Here is a 19,767-nt window from a genome sequence, read left to right on the forward strand (position 1 = left end):
ATTTTTTTCTTTCAGATTTTTTATTATCTAAATCCCAAAAATACACTGGATACCTCTTTTACAAAACCAAGAGGAAATCATGAAGAAATGTTTTAATTATTGAAACTACACTTGAAGTCATGGCTACATCAGCCAATCTGGATATTGGAGCCCAGCTGATTGTGGAGGAGTGTCCCAGCAGTTACAGTCTAGCTGGCGTGCCAGACATTAAAGTAGAGCACCAGCTGAGCTCCAATGCAGAAGAAGGATCAGCTCAAGGCGTTACCATGGGAATGAAATTCATATTGCCTAACCGATTTGATATGAATGTGTGTTCTCGATTTGTGAAGTCCTTGAATGAAGAGGATAGTAAAAATATTCAAGATCAAGTTAACTCTGACCTGGAGGTGGCATCTGTCTTATTTAAAGGTTGAAAGTTATGGTATAAATAACTGCATTTGTCTTGTTTTTTATTGTTTATTTTTTCCTTTATGATCATGAAATTTTGAGTTTGGGAAGAGAGTCATCTTTTAATATGATTTTCCTGAATCTCACAGAAAACAATTTCTTATTATATAATGTCCATAGTACATGTTAATTTTTTAAATTTCTTGCTTAACCTTTGTTTATTTACAAATTCTGTAATAGAGTTCCTTATTATACCTTTTAAAATTATAGAAAAAAATTATTTGTGCCTTTTAGAAAAAAATTAGCTTAATATTCCCTATTCCATGAATATTTGATTGGCATTATCTTTCTGTGCTTTAATGCAGTGAAGTCTGTCATCATACTGTAGTTTTACTTTCATAATGATCTATTGAATAAAATAACCTCAGAATAAAATTTCTCAGGATTAATACAGATTTTTTTCTGGAACTTTAACTATAATAGTAGACTTTTTATGGCCAGAAATAGTATCACTTGAGAAACAATTGAAGGTATTATTCCTCATGTATTTCTCTTTTAATGTAAACATTGACATGGAAGTTTGAAATGCTTCTTCATTGAAATGTTTTAATTTGTTGAAATTTATATTACTTAGCTGAATGCAGCATCCATACATCTGCTTCTCCTGGAATTCAAGTAAGGCATGTCTATACTCCCTCTACAACAAAGCACTTCTCACCCATAAAGCAGTCAACTACTTTAACTAACAAACACAGAGGGAATGAGGTCTCTACCACACCTCTGTTAGCAAATTGTAAGTATTTCCCACTGATGTATTAAAATATTTTTATTACTAATATAATGTTTTAAAGAGTTTGGCTTTGAGGCTTTATTTTCATGAAATGCATATTCTCTCTTGAAAAACTCAAGTGATGTCCTGATCTAATAATTTAAAAGTTTTTCACATATTACTATATACTAAATATTTAATGTTTTTTGTTTCTCTGTTGAGAACAAATACAGATTGAAATATTCTTTAAACCATTATAGTTTTACTATAAAAACTGATTTATTCTGAACTTTGTGCAAAGTAAGACATTGTTTTTGTGTTCTCAGAGTGCCACATATTACAAACTAGGTCCCTGATAAACAAAAAAAAGTAAAAGCTGAGTGAATTCTACTGTAATTTTGAATTTGAATATAATGTGAATGTGAAACCACCTTTTTAATAACTTTGAATCCACAATTTTTTTTAAAAATGGAGAAACGTAGAAGAAATAAAATGAGGTTTTTCTCTATAAACTAGTAAATACTCTTATAGTATGAGTATGTTAATGAGAGGAAAGCAGTTAGCAACTCAGTGTTGGGAACTATATTTGATAATATGGTGTAAATGAATCTGTATTCTAACACATGCTGAAATATGTATCTTTACTTTGGAAACACTATATCCCTCCTGATTTTATGTCACTTGCTGTGGCAGTTAAGCCAGGAAGAGTCTGTGACTCTTATTCCATCTATTGGCCGTTTCAGTTTCACTTATATGAATGTGCATGCATGTGCCTCCCATTTGCTTTCCTTTCTACATTAAGACCACTCAGTCATATTGCTGAAGTCAGGGATCAAGTGATGCTAATTTTTAAGATAAGCCCTCATAGAACAATGTCTTTTTGGCTTTGCTTTTTAAAAGAAGACATTGTCTTAAATATTCCAGCCATAGGATTTTTTAGCTGAAAAGAAACACCTAGAGATCATATGTTTCACATCCCTCATGACAAAAAAAAGTGTTTAATCAGTTATCTAAACAGCTAATTAACATTAATTAGGTCTGCATTCAAGAATTTACTGCAGAGGCCAGTTTTCTGATTACTACCTCACTCCTCCTAAAGTTAAGAAAAACCCGTGGAGTCTTGAAATGGTATTCGGGATTCAGTGGATTCAGTTTAAAGACAAAAGGTGTGTCTTTGTGTCTTTTAGACCTAACTTGCTCATAAGTGTAGATACAGAGATAGCATTTAAGAAATTAAGTATCTAGGCCATTTCTTTGATTGATAAAATCAGTAACAATTTGCATTGTTAATAATTCATCATATAACAATTTGCATGATCTTTGATAACACTTTGCAGATGTCAGAGTTACTTTAAGTAGAAAGGGGTCATTTCTCAGGTACAGAATGGCTACTTGTAATGTTAACTTTTAAGTTAGGTTTTTTTAAACAAAATAATTTTGGTAAAGAAAACTGTTGCACAAACGTGAGCAATGAGATGAGGAAAGTGTACCCTACAGATATACATAAAGCCCTTTATGGTATTTTTCAGCTTTATCTGTTCACCAGTTGGCTGCACAGGGTGAGATGCTCTACCTGGCTAGTCGTATTGAACAAGGTATTTTTTACTTTTAAAAAAATACTCAAATTTAACAGGATTTATTAGATTTGTTTGTTTTAATACAGAAAAGTATGAAGACAAAAAGTTGCATAATCTCACCAGGCAGATAACCCAATAGATAGTTGAAAAAATAAGTAAAAAAGTTATAGCTTCCCCTACCACCGTAGCTTTTTTGCAAAAAGAAAACATTGTAAGTTTTTTGTATTTTCAGAAAATTTATCTAGAAAACATTTCAGTTTTTATTTGGGGTTATGTGGGAATATTTTTGTGCTCTTTGTATTTACACAAGCGGGAAAATATTACACTGCACTGCACTTCACTTTTTCACTTAATATTTTGGGGATCTTTCCGTTTAAGCATATAAAGGTCTATCTCATTCTTTTTAGTAGTTCTGTGATTTTGCATTGTATTGTATATACTTATACTATGCTTATTTTTTAATCCCCCTGGTGGTGGTTGATTCCAGTTTACTATAAATTATAATATTGTTGACATTCTTTTCAAGTGTACCCATAATCCTTGTACGTGTATTTTCTGGGTCAAGAAGTATATGAATTTTTATTTTTATTTATATATCCAGATGTTTATCCTTTTCTTCACACTAGAGTTAGAGTTTCTATTTCCCTCATATTTACCTATATATTTCCCCTGTATTTCCCAATGGGGACTGACATGGGATATTATCAAACTTTAATCTGTGCTAATCTCATGGGTTAAAAATGGTATCTCATACTGGTTTTATTTACATTTTTTTAATACATATTGATTTTTATGAACTCTAATTTTATACATATTGATTTTTTTTTTTTCTGTCCACGGGGCGCAAGCAGAGCGCGGGGCACATGCGGGACGCAGGGCGCAGCCAGGGCGCAGGCAGGACGCGGGGTGCAGGCAGGGCGCGGGGTGCAGGGGGGCGCGGCCCCTGTCGGGGAGCAGAGCTCGGGCTGGAAACGTGGTTGCTGAAGCGCCACCGGCAGGATACATATTGATTTTTATGAACTCTAATTTTAATGAAAATCTTTAATTTTAAAGAAATTTGCTTTTTGTTTATATTGCATTTTTTTTCCCCCCAATTTGTCATGTTTCCTTTGATTTTATGTTTTCAAACAGGCTTGATATTTTTAAATAGTAAATTAATTTGTTTTCCTTCTGAGTTTTATTTCCTGCTTAAAAAGGATTTCCTATTCCAAGTTTATAAATAAATTCACTCATGGCTCATTCTAGAACTTCTGTGGTTTCCTTTTTTACATTTTAATCTGTGCCACATATGGAATATGTTTTGATATAATGGGGTAAAGATCAAGCTTTACTGTTATTTTCATTTTCTCAAAAAGTTACCCAGTTACCCCAAATTTTTTATTAAACACAGGTTGCATTGATAAGAGTTTTATTTTCTTAATCATGTCATTATTTTATAAGAAAGACTTACTTCATCATTGTATTTGTTTATAAATATTCAAAGGTTTCATTCTCAATCTACTAGAGAAATTTAGGGAAAAAAACTATGGACTTTTTAACTAGTAGACTGAATCTAGAGAACAAAATTGTGTTCAAAATAGAACTGTGTGTTACTAGATTATTCAGTCACCATTCACTTTATATATGTCAGCAAACCACCAAGAATGAAAGAAATTCAAAGGCAGCATGTCAGCTATAGAGTAGAAGATGCCTTTAATAAGACATTGGACTTTTTATTGTAACATGTATTTATGTAATGCTAAGGGCTATCATATAACCTCATTTTTATTGTGATCTTCTGATAACACATGGAGATAAAGTATTATTCTGTGTGTTGGAGAAATTGTCATGCCCAGAAATCATACAATTTCTCCAACACAGAGAGCCAGGATTCAGACTCTGGTCTGACTCCAAGTCCAGTGTTCTGTAGGCTACATTGTCCCTAGCACTATGTTATGTCTGATAGTTTATACTTTAAATACTATGCTATTTGAACTCAGCTGTGTACATTGAGGCAGAGACTGCAAATTGTAACAATACATAAAAATAGGACTTAAGTGAACAAAAGTCAGCACAAAGTGAACCTCATTGAGTAATATAGTCAACTTTTGAGGATACCAGTGTTTTCATACTGATAATAATAATGTGGTTGTTAAATTAGATCACAAAAATTGCTTTTCTTTTAAATAGAAAATGTTATCAATCACACAGATGAAGAAGGATTTACGCCTCTAATGTGGGCTGCAGCACATGGGCAAATAGCTGTGGTAGAGTTTCTACTTCAGAAAGTAAGTAAAATACATTGGAAAATATATAGTTACTTAAGTTCAGTTAAGTAAACTTAAGTTCAGTTTATTAAAGATTTTGTATCTCCAGCCAACTAGATGTAATGATAGAGTATCCAAAAAAAGTTTTAATGCTTTTCATGTGGAGTTGGATCTGGTTGGGCATACAGGAAACAGTGAAAGAGACAATACCCAGCCCCCTCTTAAGTGCATGGCAAACAAAGGATTGTCAGTCCTGTAGGAGAAGCTTGGTGGAGGAGATGTTATTTGACTCTATAGTGAAAGGACAGTTAGGATTGAGATAGAGGGAGGAAGGAAGGCACCTACACAACCTTGATAAGCATCCAGTTATAGAAGTTTGCTTTATTTCTTCATTAACCCTAGAATGCTACCTAGCCTAAACATTGAACTGTAATTACTATTAACAGAAATGGCAATATTCTTGTTTACACGAATTGAAAAGTTTTTCTCTCCACCTGCCACTCTAGGGTGCTGATCCCCAGCTTTTAGGAAAAGGTCGAGAAAGTGCACTGTCATTGGCCTGTAGTAAAGGTTACACAGATATTGTCAAAATGCTGCTTGATTGTGGAGTTGATGTAAATGAATATGATTGGGTGAGTCCATAATACTGAGTTTTAAACTACTTTAATAAACTCTAGGATTTATTTGATTTGAGGAGACAAATTTTATTAACCACATGGAAAATAATGAATTAAACACCTGAAAGAAAAAGTTAATGTCATAAACTCAATTAGTTCTGATTTAAGTATTCTTCACAAAATATTAAAATCACCTTAAACTACTTTTACATGCCAAATTCTTAGTAAAACTTATAGCAGTATTAAATTATTCGAATCTTGCTCACCTTGAAAAACCAAATCACCTTTTCCTTTTGCAGAATGGAGGGACACCTTTGCTTTATGCTGTCCATGGAAATCATGTGAGATGTGTGAAAATGCTGTTAGGTAAGCAGGGAAAAGTAAAATATTTGGAAAACAGGATGTGAAGACTTTATCTTACTTTTCACAAGCTGGTCCTGGGTGTTAGTCAGGAGACTTAATAACCATTGTTAGCATGTTAATCCTGCTCTCAGGCTCCAGAGCGCTCCCCTGTGAGCAGCAGGTCCATCACGCGGCAGGCCTGCGGCTGGAGCTTTTGTCCTTGGTACTTTCCTCTGGGGGCTCACATGTGAATCCACAGTTGTTTGCTCTGTCTACTGTGACTTCATGCATAAGTTCTGTCTATAGTTGTTGATGAGTTTCAGTTGCTCTAGAGGATGCCTGTTGGAACAGTGCCTTCCCTTCAATCCATCAAAGTGAATTCTCTGCACTTCACATACTCTACTTTGTCAGACCACCCTGAAAATACCCTCCACGTTTGCTGCATATCTGTTCTGCTAGTTGCACATGAGCCAGTAATAGATAGACATATCTATATTTTCATTTTATTTATGTAGATTTTTGTATTTTGGCATAGAAAATGGAGCTGACCCAACGATTGAAACTGACTCTGGATATAATTCTATGGATTTAGCTGTAGCTTTGGGCTACAGAAGTGGTGAGTATTTTAGAATTCTCAAGTTTCATTTTTTTTTTTTTTCTGGTCAATTATATATATTTTTTAGTTTTTATTATTATTTTTTTTAATTTTATTTTGTTATCATTAATCTACAATTACATGAAGAACATTATATTTACTAGGCTCTCCCCTACCCCAAGTCCCCCCCACAAACCCCATTACAGTCACTGTCCATCAGCATAGTAAGATGTTGTAGAATCACTACTTGTCTTCTCTGTGTTGCAAAGCCCTCCCTTTTCCCCAACCCCCCAATTTATACATGCTAATCATAATACCCCCTTTCTTCTTCCCCCCCCCCATCCCTCCCTACCCACCCATTCTCCCCAGTCTCTTTCCCTTTGGTACGTGTTAGTCCATTCTTGGGTTCTGTGATTCTGCTGCTGTTTTGTTCCTTCAGTTTTTCTTTTGTTCTTATACTCCACAGATGAGTGAAATCATTTGGTATTTGTCTTTCTCCGCTTGGCTTATTTCACTGAGCATAATACCCTCTAGCTCCATCCATGTTGTTGCAAATGGTAGGATTTGTTTTCTTCTTATGGCTGAATAATATTCCATTGTGTATATGTAGCACATCTTGTTTATCCATTCATCTACTGATGGACACTTAGGTTGCTTCCATTTCTTGGCTATTGTAAATAGTGCTGCGATAAACATAGGGGTGCATCTGTCTTTTTCAAACTGGAGTGCTGCATCCTTAGGATATATTCCTAGAAGTGGAATTCCTGGGTCAAATGGTAAGTCTATTTTGAGCATTTTGAGGAACCTCCATATTGCTTTCCACAATGGTTGAACTAATTTACATTCCCACCAGCAGTGTAGGAGGGTTCCCCTTTCTCCACAACCTCGCTAACATTTGTTGTTGTTTGTCTTTTGGATGGTAGCCATCCTTACTGGTGTGAGGTGATATCTCATTGTGGTTTTAATTTGCATTTCTCTGATAACTAGCAATGTGGAGCATCTTTTCATGTGTCTGTTGGCCATCTGAATTTCTTCTTTGGAGAACTGTCTGTTCAGCTCCTCTGCCCATTTTTTAATTGGATTATTTGCTTTTTGTTTGTTGAGGCGCATGAGCTCTTTATATATTTTGGATGTCAAGCCTTTATCGGATCTGTCATTTACGAATATGTTCTCCCATACTGTAGGGTACCTTTTTGTTCTATTGATGGTGTCCTTTGCTGTACAGAAGCTTTTCAGCTTGATATAGTCCCACTTGTTCATTTTTGCTTTTGTTTTCCTTGCCCGGGGAGATATATTCATGAAGAAGTCACTCATGTTTATGTCCAAGAGATTTTTGCCTATGTTTTTTTCTAAGAGTTTTATGGTTTCATGACTTACATTCAGGTCTTTGATCCATTTTGAATTTATTTTTGTGTATGGGGTTAGACAGTGATCCAGTTTCATTCTCTTACATGTAGCTGTCCAGTTTTGCCAGCACCATCTGTTGAAGAGACTGTCATTTCCCCATTGTATGTCCATAGCTCCTTTATTGAATATTAATTGACCATATATGTTTGGGTTAATGTCTGGAGTCTCTAATCTGTTCCACTGGTCTGTGGCTCTTTTCTTGTGCCAGTACCAAATTGTCTTGATTACTAGGCTTTGTAGTAGAGCTTGAAGTTGGGGAGTGAGATCCCCGTCACTTCATTCTTCTTCCTCAGGATTGCTTTGGCTATTCGGGGTCTTTGGTGTTTCCATATGAATTTTTGAACTATTCGTTCCAGTTCATTGAAGAATGTTGTTGGTAATTTGATAGGGATTGCGTCAAATCTGTATATTGCTTTGGGCAGGATGGCCACTTTGACAATATTAATTCTTCCTAGCCAGGAGCATGGGATGAGTTTCCATTTGTTAGTGTGCTCTTTAATTTCTCTTAAGAGTGTCTTATAGTTTTCAGGGTATAGCTCTTTACTTCTTTGGTTAGGTTTATTCCTAGGTATTTTATTCTTTTTGATGCAATTGTGAATGGAATTGTTTTCCTGATTTCTCTTTCTATTGGCTCATTCTTAGTGTATAGGAAAGCCACAGATTTCTGTGTGTTAATTTTGTATCCTGCAACTTTGCTGTATTCCGATATCAGTTCTAGTAGTTTTGGAGTGGAGTCTTTAGGGTTTTTATGTACAATATCATGTCATCTGCAAATTGTGACAGTTTAACTTCTTCTTTACCAATCTGGATTCCTTGTATTTCTTTGTTTTGTCTAATTGCTGTGGCTAGGATCTCCAGTACTATGTTAAATAACAGTGGGGAGAGTGGGCATCCCTGTCTTGTTCCTGATCTCAGAGGAAAAGCTTTCAGCTTCTCGCTGTTCAGTATGTTGTTGGCTGTGGGTTTATCGTATATGGCCTTTATTATGTTGAGGTACTTGCCCTCTATACCCATTTTCCTGAGAGTTTTTATCATGAATGGATGTTGAATTTTGTCAAATGCTTTTTCAGCATCTATGGAGATGATCATGTGGTTTTTGTCTTTCTTTTTGTTTATGTGGTGGATGATGTTGATGGATTTTCGAATGTTGTACCATCCTTGCATCCCTGGGATGAATCCTGCTTGGTTGTGGTGTATGATCCTTTTGATATATTTTTTAATTCGGTTTGCTAATATTTTATTGAGTATTTTTGCATCAACGTTCATCAGGGATATTGGTCTGTAGTTTTCTTTTTTGGTGGGGTCTTTGCCTGGTTTTGGTATTAGGGTGATGTTGGCTTCATAGAATGAGTTTGGGAGTATTCCCTCCTCTTCTATTTTTTGGAAAACTTTAAGGAGAATCGGTATTATGTCTTCTCTGTATGTCTGATAAAATTCCGAGGTAAATCCATCTGACCTGAGGGTTTTGTTCTTGGGTAGTTTTTTGATTACTGCTTCAATTTCTTTGCTGGTAATTGGTTTGTTTAGATTTTGTGTTTCTTCCTTGGTCAGTTTTGGAAGGTTGTATTTTTCTAGGAAGTTGTCCATTTCTTCTAGATTTTCCAGCTTGTTAGCATATAGGTTTTCATAGTATTCTCTAATAAATCTTGGTATTTCTGTTGGGTCTGTCGTGATGTTTCCTTTCTCATTTCTGATTCTGTTGATGTGTGTTGATTCTCTTTTTCTCTTAATAAGTCTGGATAGAGGCTTATCTATTTTATTTTCTCAAAGAACCAGCTCTTGGTTTCATTGATTTTTGCTATTGTTTTATTCTTCTCAATTTTATTTATTTCTTCTCTGATCTTTATTATGTCCCTCCTTCTGCTGATTTTAGGCCTCATTTGTTCTTCTTTTTCCAATTTTGATAATTGTGACATTAGACTATTCATTTGGGATTGTTCTTCCTTCTTTAAATATGCCTGGATCGCTATATACTTTCCTTTTAAGACTGCTTTCGCTGCGTCCCACAGAAGTTGGGGCTTTGTGTTGTTGTTGTCATTTATTTCCATATATTGCTGGATCTCCATTTTAATTTGGTCGTTGACCCATTGACTATTTAGAAGCATGTTGTTAAGCCTCCATGTGTTTGTGAGCCTTTTTGCTTTCTTGGTATAATTTATTTCTAGTTTTATACCTTTGTGGTCTGAAAAGTTGGTTGGTAGAATTTCAATCTTTTGGAATTTACTGAGGCTCTTTTTGTGAGCTAGTATGTGGTCTATTCTGGAGAATGTTCCATGTGCACTTGAGAAGAATGTATATCCTGTTGCTTTTGGATGTAGAGTTCTATAAATGTCTACTAGGTCCATCTGTTCTAGTGTGTTGTTCAGTGCCTCTGTGTCCTTAATTATTTTCTGTCTTGTGGATCTGTCCTTTGGAGTAAATGGTGTGTTGAAGTCTCCTAAAATGAATGCGTTGCAGTCTATTTCCTCCTTTAATTCTGTTAGTATTTGTTTCACGTATGTTGGTGCTCCTGTGTTGGGTGCATATATATTTATAATGGTTATGTCCTCTTGTTGGACTGAGCCCTTTATCATTATGTAATGTCCTTCTTTATCTCTTGTTACTTTCTTTGTTTTGAAGTCTATTTTGTCTGATACTAGTACTGCAACACCTGCTTTTTTCTCCCTGTTGTTCGCATGAAATATCTTTTTCCATCCCTTGACTTTTAGTCTGTGCATGTCTTTGGGTTTGAGGTGAGTCTCTTATAAGCAGCATATAGATGGGTCTTGTTTTTTTATCCATTCAGTGGCTCTTTGTCTTTTGATTGGTGCATTCAGTCCATTTACATTTAGGGTGATTATCGATAGGTATGTACTTATTGCCATTTCAGGCTTTAGATTCGTGGTTACCAAAGGTTCCAGATTACTTTCCTTACTATCTAAGAGTCTAACTTAACTCACTTAGTATGCTGTTACAAACACAATCTAAAGGTTCTTTTCTATTTCTCCTCCTTTTTCTTCCTCCTTCATTCTTTATATATTAGGTATCAAATTCTGTACTTTTTGTCTATCCCTTGATTGACTTTGGGGATAGTTGATTTAATTTTGCATTTGCCTCGCAATCAGCTGCTCCACCCTCCCTACCATGATTTTACTACTTCTGGTGACAGCTATCCAACCCTAGGAACACTTCCATCTATAGCAGTCCCTCCAAAATAGTCTGCAGAGATGGTTTGTGGGAGGTAAACTCTCTCAGCTTTTGCTTATCTGGAAATTGTTTAATCCCTCCTTCAAATTTAAATGATAATCTTGCTGGATAAAGTAATCTTGGTTCCAGGCCCTTCTGCTTCATGGCATTTAATACATCATACCACTCCCTTCTGGCCTGTAAGGTTTCTGCTGAGAAGTCTGATGTTAGTCTGATGGGCTTTCCTTTGTATGTGATTTTATTTCTGCCTCTGGCTGCTTTTAACAGTCTGTCCTTATCCTTGATGTTTCCCATTTTAATTATTATATGTCTTGCTGTTGTCTTCCTTGCGTCCCTTGTGTTGGGGGATCTGTGGATCTCCATGGCCTGACAGACTGTGTCCTTCCTCAGATTGGGGAAGTTTTCAGCAACTACCTCCTCAAAGACACTTTCTATCCCTTTCTCTCTCTCTTCTTCTTCTTGTACCCCTATGATGCGAATATGGTTCCACTTGGATTGGTCACGCAGTTCTCTCAATATTTTTTCATTTTTAGAGATCCTTTTTTCTCTCTATGCCTCAGCTTCTTTGTATTCCTCCTCTCTAGTTTCTATTTCATTTATTGTTTCCTCCACCGTATCCAACCTGCTTTTAATACCCTCCATCGTGTTCTTTAACGACTGGATCTCTGACCTGAATTCATTCCTGAGTTCTTGGATGTCTTTCCATACCTCCATTAGGATGTTGATGATTTTTATTTTGAACTCCCTTTCAGGAAGAGTCACGAGGTCCATATCATTTAAATCTTTCTCAGGAGTTGTATTAACAATTTTACTCTGGACAAGGTTCCTTTGGCATTTCATGTTTGTATATAGCACCCTCTAGTGTCCAGCAGCTCTATTCTGGAGCTGCTGAGCCCCTGAAGCAATATTTGGGGTTGCAGGTGAGCGGTACTTGTGCCCCGTTCGCTGAGGTCTGCTCTTTTCTCCAGGTGTGTGCAGTCTGATGCTGTCCTCTTTCCTGTTGCTCTCTCAGGATTAGTTGCACCAATTAAATTTTCTAATTGTATCCAGTTTTAGGAGGAAGCCTCTGTCTCTCCTCTCACGCCACCATCTTTAATCCCATCAGGTGCACCATCCAGGCAGTGGGCGCAGGCAGGGCTGAGGGCACCCCGGAGTGGTGCCTGGCAGTGGTGAGGGGTGGGCATGCCGGGCACGGGGATCCAGCGGTGGCCACTTGCTGCAGGGACGCCCCGGTGGCTGTGCTCTCACTGCCGGGCACAGGCCTTCAGGGACCTCGGTGGCGGCAGTGCGGGGGGCGAGGTGGGCCGCTGCTTCCTGTAGATGGTCACACACCTGTTTGATACCAAGCCTGCAATCTCAAGTTTCATTTTAATAAAGCCCTATGAGTAGCACAAACCAGTGGCACAAACTGTTTTTATCACTTGTAGTCATAGGACCATTGCGTGTTATCCTAACTCCTAACATATACTTTTAACTGTGGGCAAAATCAATAGATTCCTGCAGTCTAGAAATGATTTGTTCCTATTACTTTTCACCAGCCCAAATAATTAGTTGCAGAAGGATATGTGCACACCTATTTATAATATGTGTTTGACATTTTCATAGCATATTTTTTATAAAATGCTTTATAGTTGGCCCTTTTTCTCTTCCTTAGAATAACCTTGTACTCTGGACTCTCCTTCAGTTTCAAAATTTAGAATCCAGTGACAGAGTCCAGTAACTTGGGAAATTATCCAAGTCTAGCAATTGGACAAACTGAGTCACTGACTGTGTTTTAAGTATATTTCAGTATTGTGTTGTAATCTCATCACCCGCAGACTCTGAATGTATCCTACTTAGAATTAACTTTATTTTAAGAAAAGGTTGGGGGTGTTAAGTTGAATTTAATAGTTCATTTTTAAATTCTGTAATCAACATGCTGTGTGTGGTCTTGATCACCTGTCTGCTTTAGTTCAACAGGTCATTGAGTCACATTTACTGAAGCTGCTTCAAAATATCAAGGAGTAGAGATAGTCATCAGAAACTGTTGCATGCCCTCCATTTACTTTTTGGCCATTACAAATGATAGATTTGTTTACTTATAAATTTTTACCTCAGTTGCAATATTTACTGATTTTTAGTAAGTTTTAATAAATATTCCTCTAAGTAATTCACTGGTTTATAATAAAAATGATGCTCTTTTTAAAATGTGTTTTGCTGCATATTTAAAATTATAAATTAATGTTTTGAGGCATGTAAATTTTTATGGTACAGATAGTTATCTGTCTTTATATCAAGTGCTGTAATTTAACATTTTCAAAATTATTCTACCCTGCTCATCTTCACTCTTGTATTAACTCATTGATTTTATATAGAGTTTGCTATAAATCCATAGGAAAAAAATTTTGTTATTGTTGAATTTAAAAAATGCACAGTGTGATTGTTTACAAAATGATGTTAATAAATAAATTAAGTACTTTTTCTGTTAGTTTGCATACTGATTTTTAGGCAACCCTTTATTCCTTAACATGAACTCTCTACTTGATTAAGTGCATCATTCTCAAATATAACTCTCTGGGTGTAACTTTTGTTGAACAATCTATTTTTCTAATTATATTTTCATAGAAAGAGGGACAGATTTTTATTAAATATATGCCAATAACTATTTTGTTATGAAAAGTAAGGAGATTCACTTAAAAAATGTTTGTTTCTGAATTCTGAGGATGTCAGAAAGGATCAGACATTTTAAAATGTTATATTTCCATTTACTGATGCATAGCTACTAAATTGAAGGTTAGCAATATCTAAGGAGGAAGGAGAAAGAGGTTCTACACATGTCCATTAAAAAAATACAATATTTCACACAAACAATCACAACTAAAATTTCCCTCATCAATTCATTCTCATTTCCCAAGATCTTGAGTTAATCAATGGACTTGTATGAAATATGTTTGGATTGACAAGAACCTTTAGAATCCTAGAATCCAGAAACTCTGACCCCCAAAAAGACAGAAACAAAATACAACAGAAATTATGACTCAGTCTACTGGTACAGTCTAAAAGGTAATTTAAATAGTCAGTTAAAGCTTGTACTCAGTCTATTCTTTCTGATAACTGTAGTAAGAGTTCAATACTCCCTCTTTTCCCATAGTTTACACTTTCCATGTTTCAAGGACCCTCTGTGATCCACAGTCTGGAAGTAGATGACCCTCCTGTAATGTCAGAAGGTCAACAGTAGCCTAGCACTAGAGGTCACAGTGCCTACTTTATTCACCTCACTTCATCTCATCTCATAGGCATATTATCTCACATCACCACAGAAAGCAGGGTGAGTACAATACAACAAGGTATTTAAAGAAAAGGAGACCCCTTTCACATAACTTTTATTACAGTATATTGTTACAGTTGTTCTTTACTGTGAATCTCTTACTGTGCCTAACTTATAAACTAAACTTTATCATAGGTGCATTATGTGTAGGGAAAACATTATCTGTAGAGGTCAGTACTATCTGCAGCTTTAGGAATCCACTGACGGTCTTGGAACTTAAAGGTGAGTGGGGACTACACCTGGTACTCTTGGTACCCTCTGAGGCTTTCTTAGAGGCTCTGAGCATTGAGTAGAACCTTCAGAAAAGCATCTGATAAAAGGATTATGAGACTCAGTAATTGTGAGTAGTTTCTTATAATAACAATAGCAGGATTAAGAAGAGTAACATTCTCTGTTGTGGTACTCCACATAATTATTTCATTAAAAAATGGGTCAGTATTTTCCCTCAGGGTAAGGACATACTAAAACGGCATTAACAAATCTCCAGGGCCTTTCCATAAAACTTACAATATCTGAAATATTCATACTAATAACATTTCACCCATACAAACAATGTAGGGAAGGATGGACATTTCTTATTTGACAGTTCCCATGATGCTCTTACAGTAATACTGAGCCAAGTAAGAAATATGGAGAACACCAAAAAACCTGATTATTTCTATCATCCCTCTTTTTATAAAGTGAAGTAAAAAATCTTGGTGATTTTTCAAGGGCCCTCTGGGAAATCTCAAAAGTAAATGCATGTATACAAGACATACTAGAAATACTTCTTTTCTAAATTTAGAATCTATCTGGAGGATATAGAGCCAAAAACATTCATTAATGTGTCCCAAAGACGCAGCCAATATATAGCATATAGCATATAAAAATAAGCAAAAGTACATATGCTAAAATTATGCTTAATAATAAATGTTTCAAAATTCCATCTTACTTGGAAATTACTTAGATATCTAATAGTATTCATTAGTAACTATTAATCTAAGTTTTAAGTTGCTTAAGGATTTTGGAATTTTGGAAATCATTAAGCTGACAAACTATAAAACAATTACTGGTGATATTAGAGGTTTGTCAAAATCACTGCAATTTAATTGGGTATAAATGTGTACTTTTATAATCTGGAACATTAGCAGTATTTTATCTTAAGTGATCAGTAAATCAGTATAAAAAGTTTAGGAAATTCAGATTAACTAGTCTTTTCCTGAGATAACCAACCCAAATTTTATTTCAAAAAATTAAATGTATGCTTATCATTCTCCAGAATGATAAACTCAGGATAAAGAGTTTGGATATTATTTGGATTCATATGGGTATTATTTTTCAAGAACCAAAATTATTAAACCAACCTAATTTACCTTCATTATGTGAACTTGGATTCTTAAAGTGTTTCTGAGCTAACAATTCCTATAAAAACAGTCTTTTTCTTAAAGGTCTAGCACACTTGAAATACTGGAGGTTCCATTTCTTTATTTTCTGAGGTTTGAGGGAATATTTGATTCATATAAGTGATTTTTATCCCTATGAACCTATCAGAGCAATGCTCCTTCAACTTAACAGACACTATAATCTAGTTTTATAATACCCTCCAGTGTTAGGAAATACTTCTACTTACATAATGAGAGGTAAAGGTGTTTTTCAATTACAGACATGCAGATACACAAACACATGAAGAGTTTGTAGCTTTGGATTTACAACTTTAGCCACAGTCAGAAGTGAACCAAAAACACAAAAACTTCAGGAGTTATTTTCTTTTCTGTTAAGCATGTTATTCTTAATTGATTTGAGGTTGCAAAAAGACAAGATCAAAAAACAAAACAGAACACAAAAAAGACTAGTAAGTTTGATTCTACATCATCTCTCACCTAAGAGGGGCCATGTTTTCATCACGCCTCCAACAGAGGTCGCCAAGCAGTCCAGCCACAAAGCAAACCCCCAGTCATTCCTGCCACAGTGGGGCTAACTGAAGGAGTACAAAAATAAAAGCAGAAGAAAGGGGTAAATCAGTAGATAGGGGTAGTCATATCAGTAGAAAGGGGAAAAAGAACTAGTAAGTCAGCAATGTTAAAGTTCTATTGCCCAGGATTCACTTCAGAAGCTAAGTAGAGATACAAAGGTGAATCATTAGTCTACATCAGATCAACCCCTAAAACATCTCAGTGGAAGACCTTCAAAACTGATAAAATATAATTATCAGTCATATGGCTCCCTTACAGAAATAAATGTAAACATGAGACAAGGATTTTATTTAATTTATTAATGAGGAAACCAGTAAAATTTGAAAACTGTCTCCAAGAGCACTTGAGAAGCTAGATATTTTTAGCAACATTAAGGGTGAATTATGTACAAATCTGGCTAATGTCCAACAGAGAGATAAATTGTCAGTTTGGGGATCTTTTCTACAAGAAAAACAATCTGCTTCTCTACCAGATAGAAATATCCAAGTTAACATGTAACTTCACTAAGTCTGGGACCTTTTAGTAAATAGTAAATAGTGAATCAAATTACATTTCTCTAGCTAATCCTTGTATCACATGACAATGAAATGTTATGTGGCTGTGACCTTTTTTAGTACTTAAGTGAAAGCCAGCCTGGGGTTAAGGTAACCCTCCTTTTATCCACTGAGAGGTAAACTAATATAGGCGTCCTAGTGTTGTTGACAACGTTTCTAACATCACCCTCCTGCCTAGACTACGTAATTCATCCACAGTGAGAGAAGCTACGAACTGGAGACCTGAATGAAAAAGGTTAATAATTTTAATATTACTGAACTTTAAAAAAATACTGCCAATAGTGTGAATAAATATAAATGCTTTTAAGGAAAATGTAGTGGATGGTGTTAGTCATTAAGCTATATTTTTTAAGTTTATAGCTTTGAATTTTCTCTAAAATGCCAGTCTATTGATTTTTAGAGAACACCCTGATTTCATTACCATGGCTTTTTACCTTTATACGTACAGATTGTTAAAATTATTTTGTTAAAACAAATTGGCTACATATACATATATGATCTATAGTTAGATGTTTCATGCAAATTATATCCTTGAATATTTATATTTCCAGAGGTGACATTGCATGTATTCAGATCTACTAAGAGGTTTCCTGTGTGATAAATAAAATATTTACGTATCTGATGGTTGTAAAGTGAATAAAAGTAGAATGAAAAGCAAGACAAACTCTAGTTATTATAAAATTTCTTAAGTATTCTTTCTCTTCAATATTCAAAAATTTTCTGACAGGCCTTCTCATATTTACATACCTAATGAGAATGTCAAAAGTTTACCACCTTACTCCTTTGTAGTGAATACTATTGATAAAATTCAAAATGCTAACAGTAACTTGCCACATTTTTTACTGTTTAGAAATTTTTATAACATGTATATACTGGTTTTAAAATAAAAGATAACAATAAGATATGAAAAAGGATCATAACATGACTGAAACTTTTTTAGATGTGTATTTAGACAGGAAATGCAGTCATTTAAGAAAAGGATACAACCCAAAGAGAATATTCTTTGATTGAAGTAAACGTCAAAGGTTTATTCTGTCTTTTGCATAGATTCTCCTCTTCAGACAGTAAAGCCTTTTCCTTTAGAGTGAGTGCTGTGCAATACTAGCTGTGTGCAGGGAAAATCCACCTGCATAATTATCATGTCAGTGACTGGAAGCAAGAACCTTTATTATTGGTGATTTTATGCTCTATGGACTTGAGATTACAATCATATACATAATTATTACACTGAAAATAGACCATCCCAAGTTCACTGCTTACTGAGTTCTTCCATCTGTGAAAAGGAGTACAGACCACTATGGGACACCTTTGCCCCATGTTTTATATTTATTCATAAATTAATTGAAATTGCTGTCCACTCAGACAGATTCACTCATGTTATTTTATGAACCTGGAAAGCATCTTAAATTTTTAGTTTTTCTGTTATGTTCCCTCTTCACATTCACTGAGAACAGTCGGACATATTACAAATCCCAGAGTGAGTTCATGGCAAGCATCATAAATAACTTCATGACGCTCAGTTGATCTTCTGTTCACCATCTCTTCTCCAAACATTAAAGGTTTGAAAGAAGAAATTTCCTCTAACAATCATTCAATCCTTCAACACACATTTATGGGCCTCTCCTCAGTGCTGGATTGAACTGAGCCCTGGGGGTGCAGGGGAGGCCCACACAGACCCGGTGCCCTGCCCTGCCCCCCAGATCTCACTTAGTGAATCTGCCTCCAGGGTCAGTTTGTCTGCCTCAAAATGATCACCCCTTGTCCCATATATCCTGAGGACACGTTAAAAATGTCATGTGAACTGAGGCATGTTCAAGGCTCTAATATGCCTATTAGCAGGTTTCTCATATACTATCTGTTCTACTGTGTCCCAGCATCAGTCCTCCTGTTGACAGAGCAGAAACCTCTCTGTCCTGAGGTGGGTAGAGGGCAGGGAATCTGAGAGTGGTGGAAGAAAGTTCCACTTGAAGGGCTACTGGTTCTCAGCCCTGGATGTACGATGGAATTACCTGGAGAGGCTTAGAAAACATGGAGGCCTGGATCTCACCCCCAGAGAGTCTATTTATTAATCTGAGATGACATATGCGGACACATAATAGCTTCCCAGGTGATTCTAATACACAGTCAAAGCTGAGAACCACTGCTCTAGGGGCAATTAGCTACTGGCTGGTAGAACCAGTATATTCCAAACCACATTCTCATACTTGCCTCTGACATTGCCAGTCTGCCTACAAAAGAACCCTATGAAAAACCTGGTTTATCCTTTCTCTCTGGCCTTTTGGTACCTGCTATGATTCTTTTGTAAAGATAAATACGTTCCCCTTTAAGCCTATGTGACAAAATAAAGATTTCAAAACACTCATCTTACCTTTTGTAATTCATCTTTTGTCACTCAAGGAGTTAGTTGTGACTGACCACCTTTATTAATCTGCGTTTCTGAAAGACAGAGCCCACTTGTGATGCCAGGCAATTGTTTACTTATTTTGCTTACCTTTTGGATAAAAAGGGGTCCTGAACATCCAGGACAGCAATGTACACCAACAAATGCCAAAGAGCTTGTCTTGTTATTCCTTTGTTCTAAGGTTTCCTTTGGGACGGAGGCATTGACTGAAGCACAGGCCCTGCAGGACTCATGCCAGCTCACAGGGTTCATCCACAAAGCCAGGTACCCTCCTCCATGACACACCTGTTATGAAAAACTTCTCTCTCCCCTTACATAGCATCCTGGTGTTTGCCTGCCAGGAAACTGTCAACAAGAATGAACTCACTGCAGGAGCCCCTGCCTCAGAGTTCTCTCAGCTGCTTCAGGAACAGGTTGTGAGTATGCA

General features: G+C 35.9%; 1 protein-coding gene across 7 annotated transcripts in view; it reads left to right on the forward strand.

The window, feature by feature from the left end:
- ANKRA2 (ankyrin repeat family A member 2) overlaps positions 1–19,767 on the forward strand; it is a 37,136-nt gene that overhangs the window by 2,488 nt on the left and 14,881 nt on the right. For 3 of the 7 annotated variants that reach the window (XR_005024878.2, XR_005024880.2, XR_005024879.2), the window contains exons 2-10: positions 16–408; positions 1,022–1,180; positions 2,686–2,751; positions 4,903–5,000; positions 5,486–5,611; positions 5,896–5,962; positions 6,474–6,554; positions 14,257–14,433; positions 19,522–19,604. Coding sequence is in view for 4 of the 7 variants with exons in the window: in XM_036886092.2 (XP_036741987.1) it covers positions 120–408; positions 1,022–1,180; positions 2,686–2,751; positions 4,903–5,000; positions 5,486–5,611; positions 5,896–5,962; positions 6,474–6,554; positions 13,078–13,133 (942 nt within the window). In the remaining 3 variants the exon portion in view is untranslated. Of the gene's footprint in view, positions 1–15; positions 409–1,021; positions 1,181–2,685; positions 2,752–4,902; positions 5,001–5,485; positions 5,612–5,895; positions 5,963–6,473; positions 6,555–13,077; positions 13,594–14,256; positions 14,434–19,521; positions 19,605–19,767 lie in introns of those variants that run through there. The other 4 variants (XM_036886092.2, XM_036886093.2, XM_036886091.2 and 1 more) reach the window with 2 other exon arrangements.

This window comes from Manis pentadactyla, chromosome 2, assembly GCF_030020395.1.
Source record: "Manis pentadactyla isolate mManPen7 chromosome 2, mManPen7.hap1, whole genome shotgun sequence".
NCBI lineage: Eukaryota > Metazoa > Chordata > Mammalia > Pholidota > Manidae > Manis > Manis pentadactyla.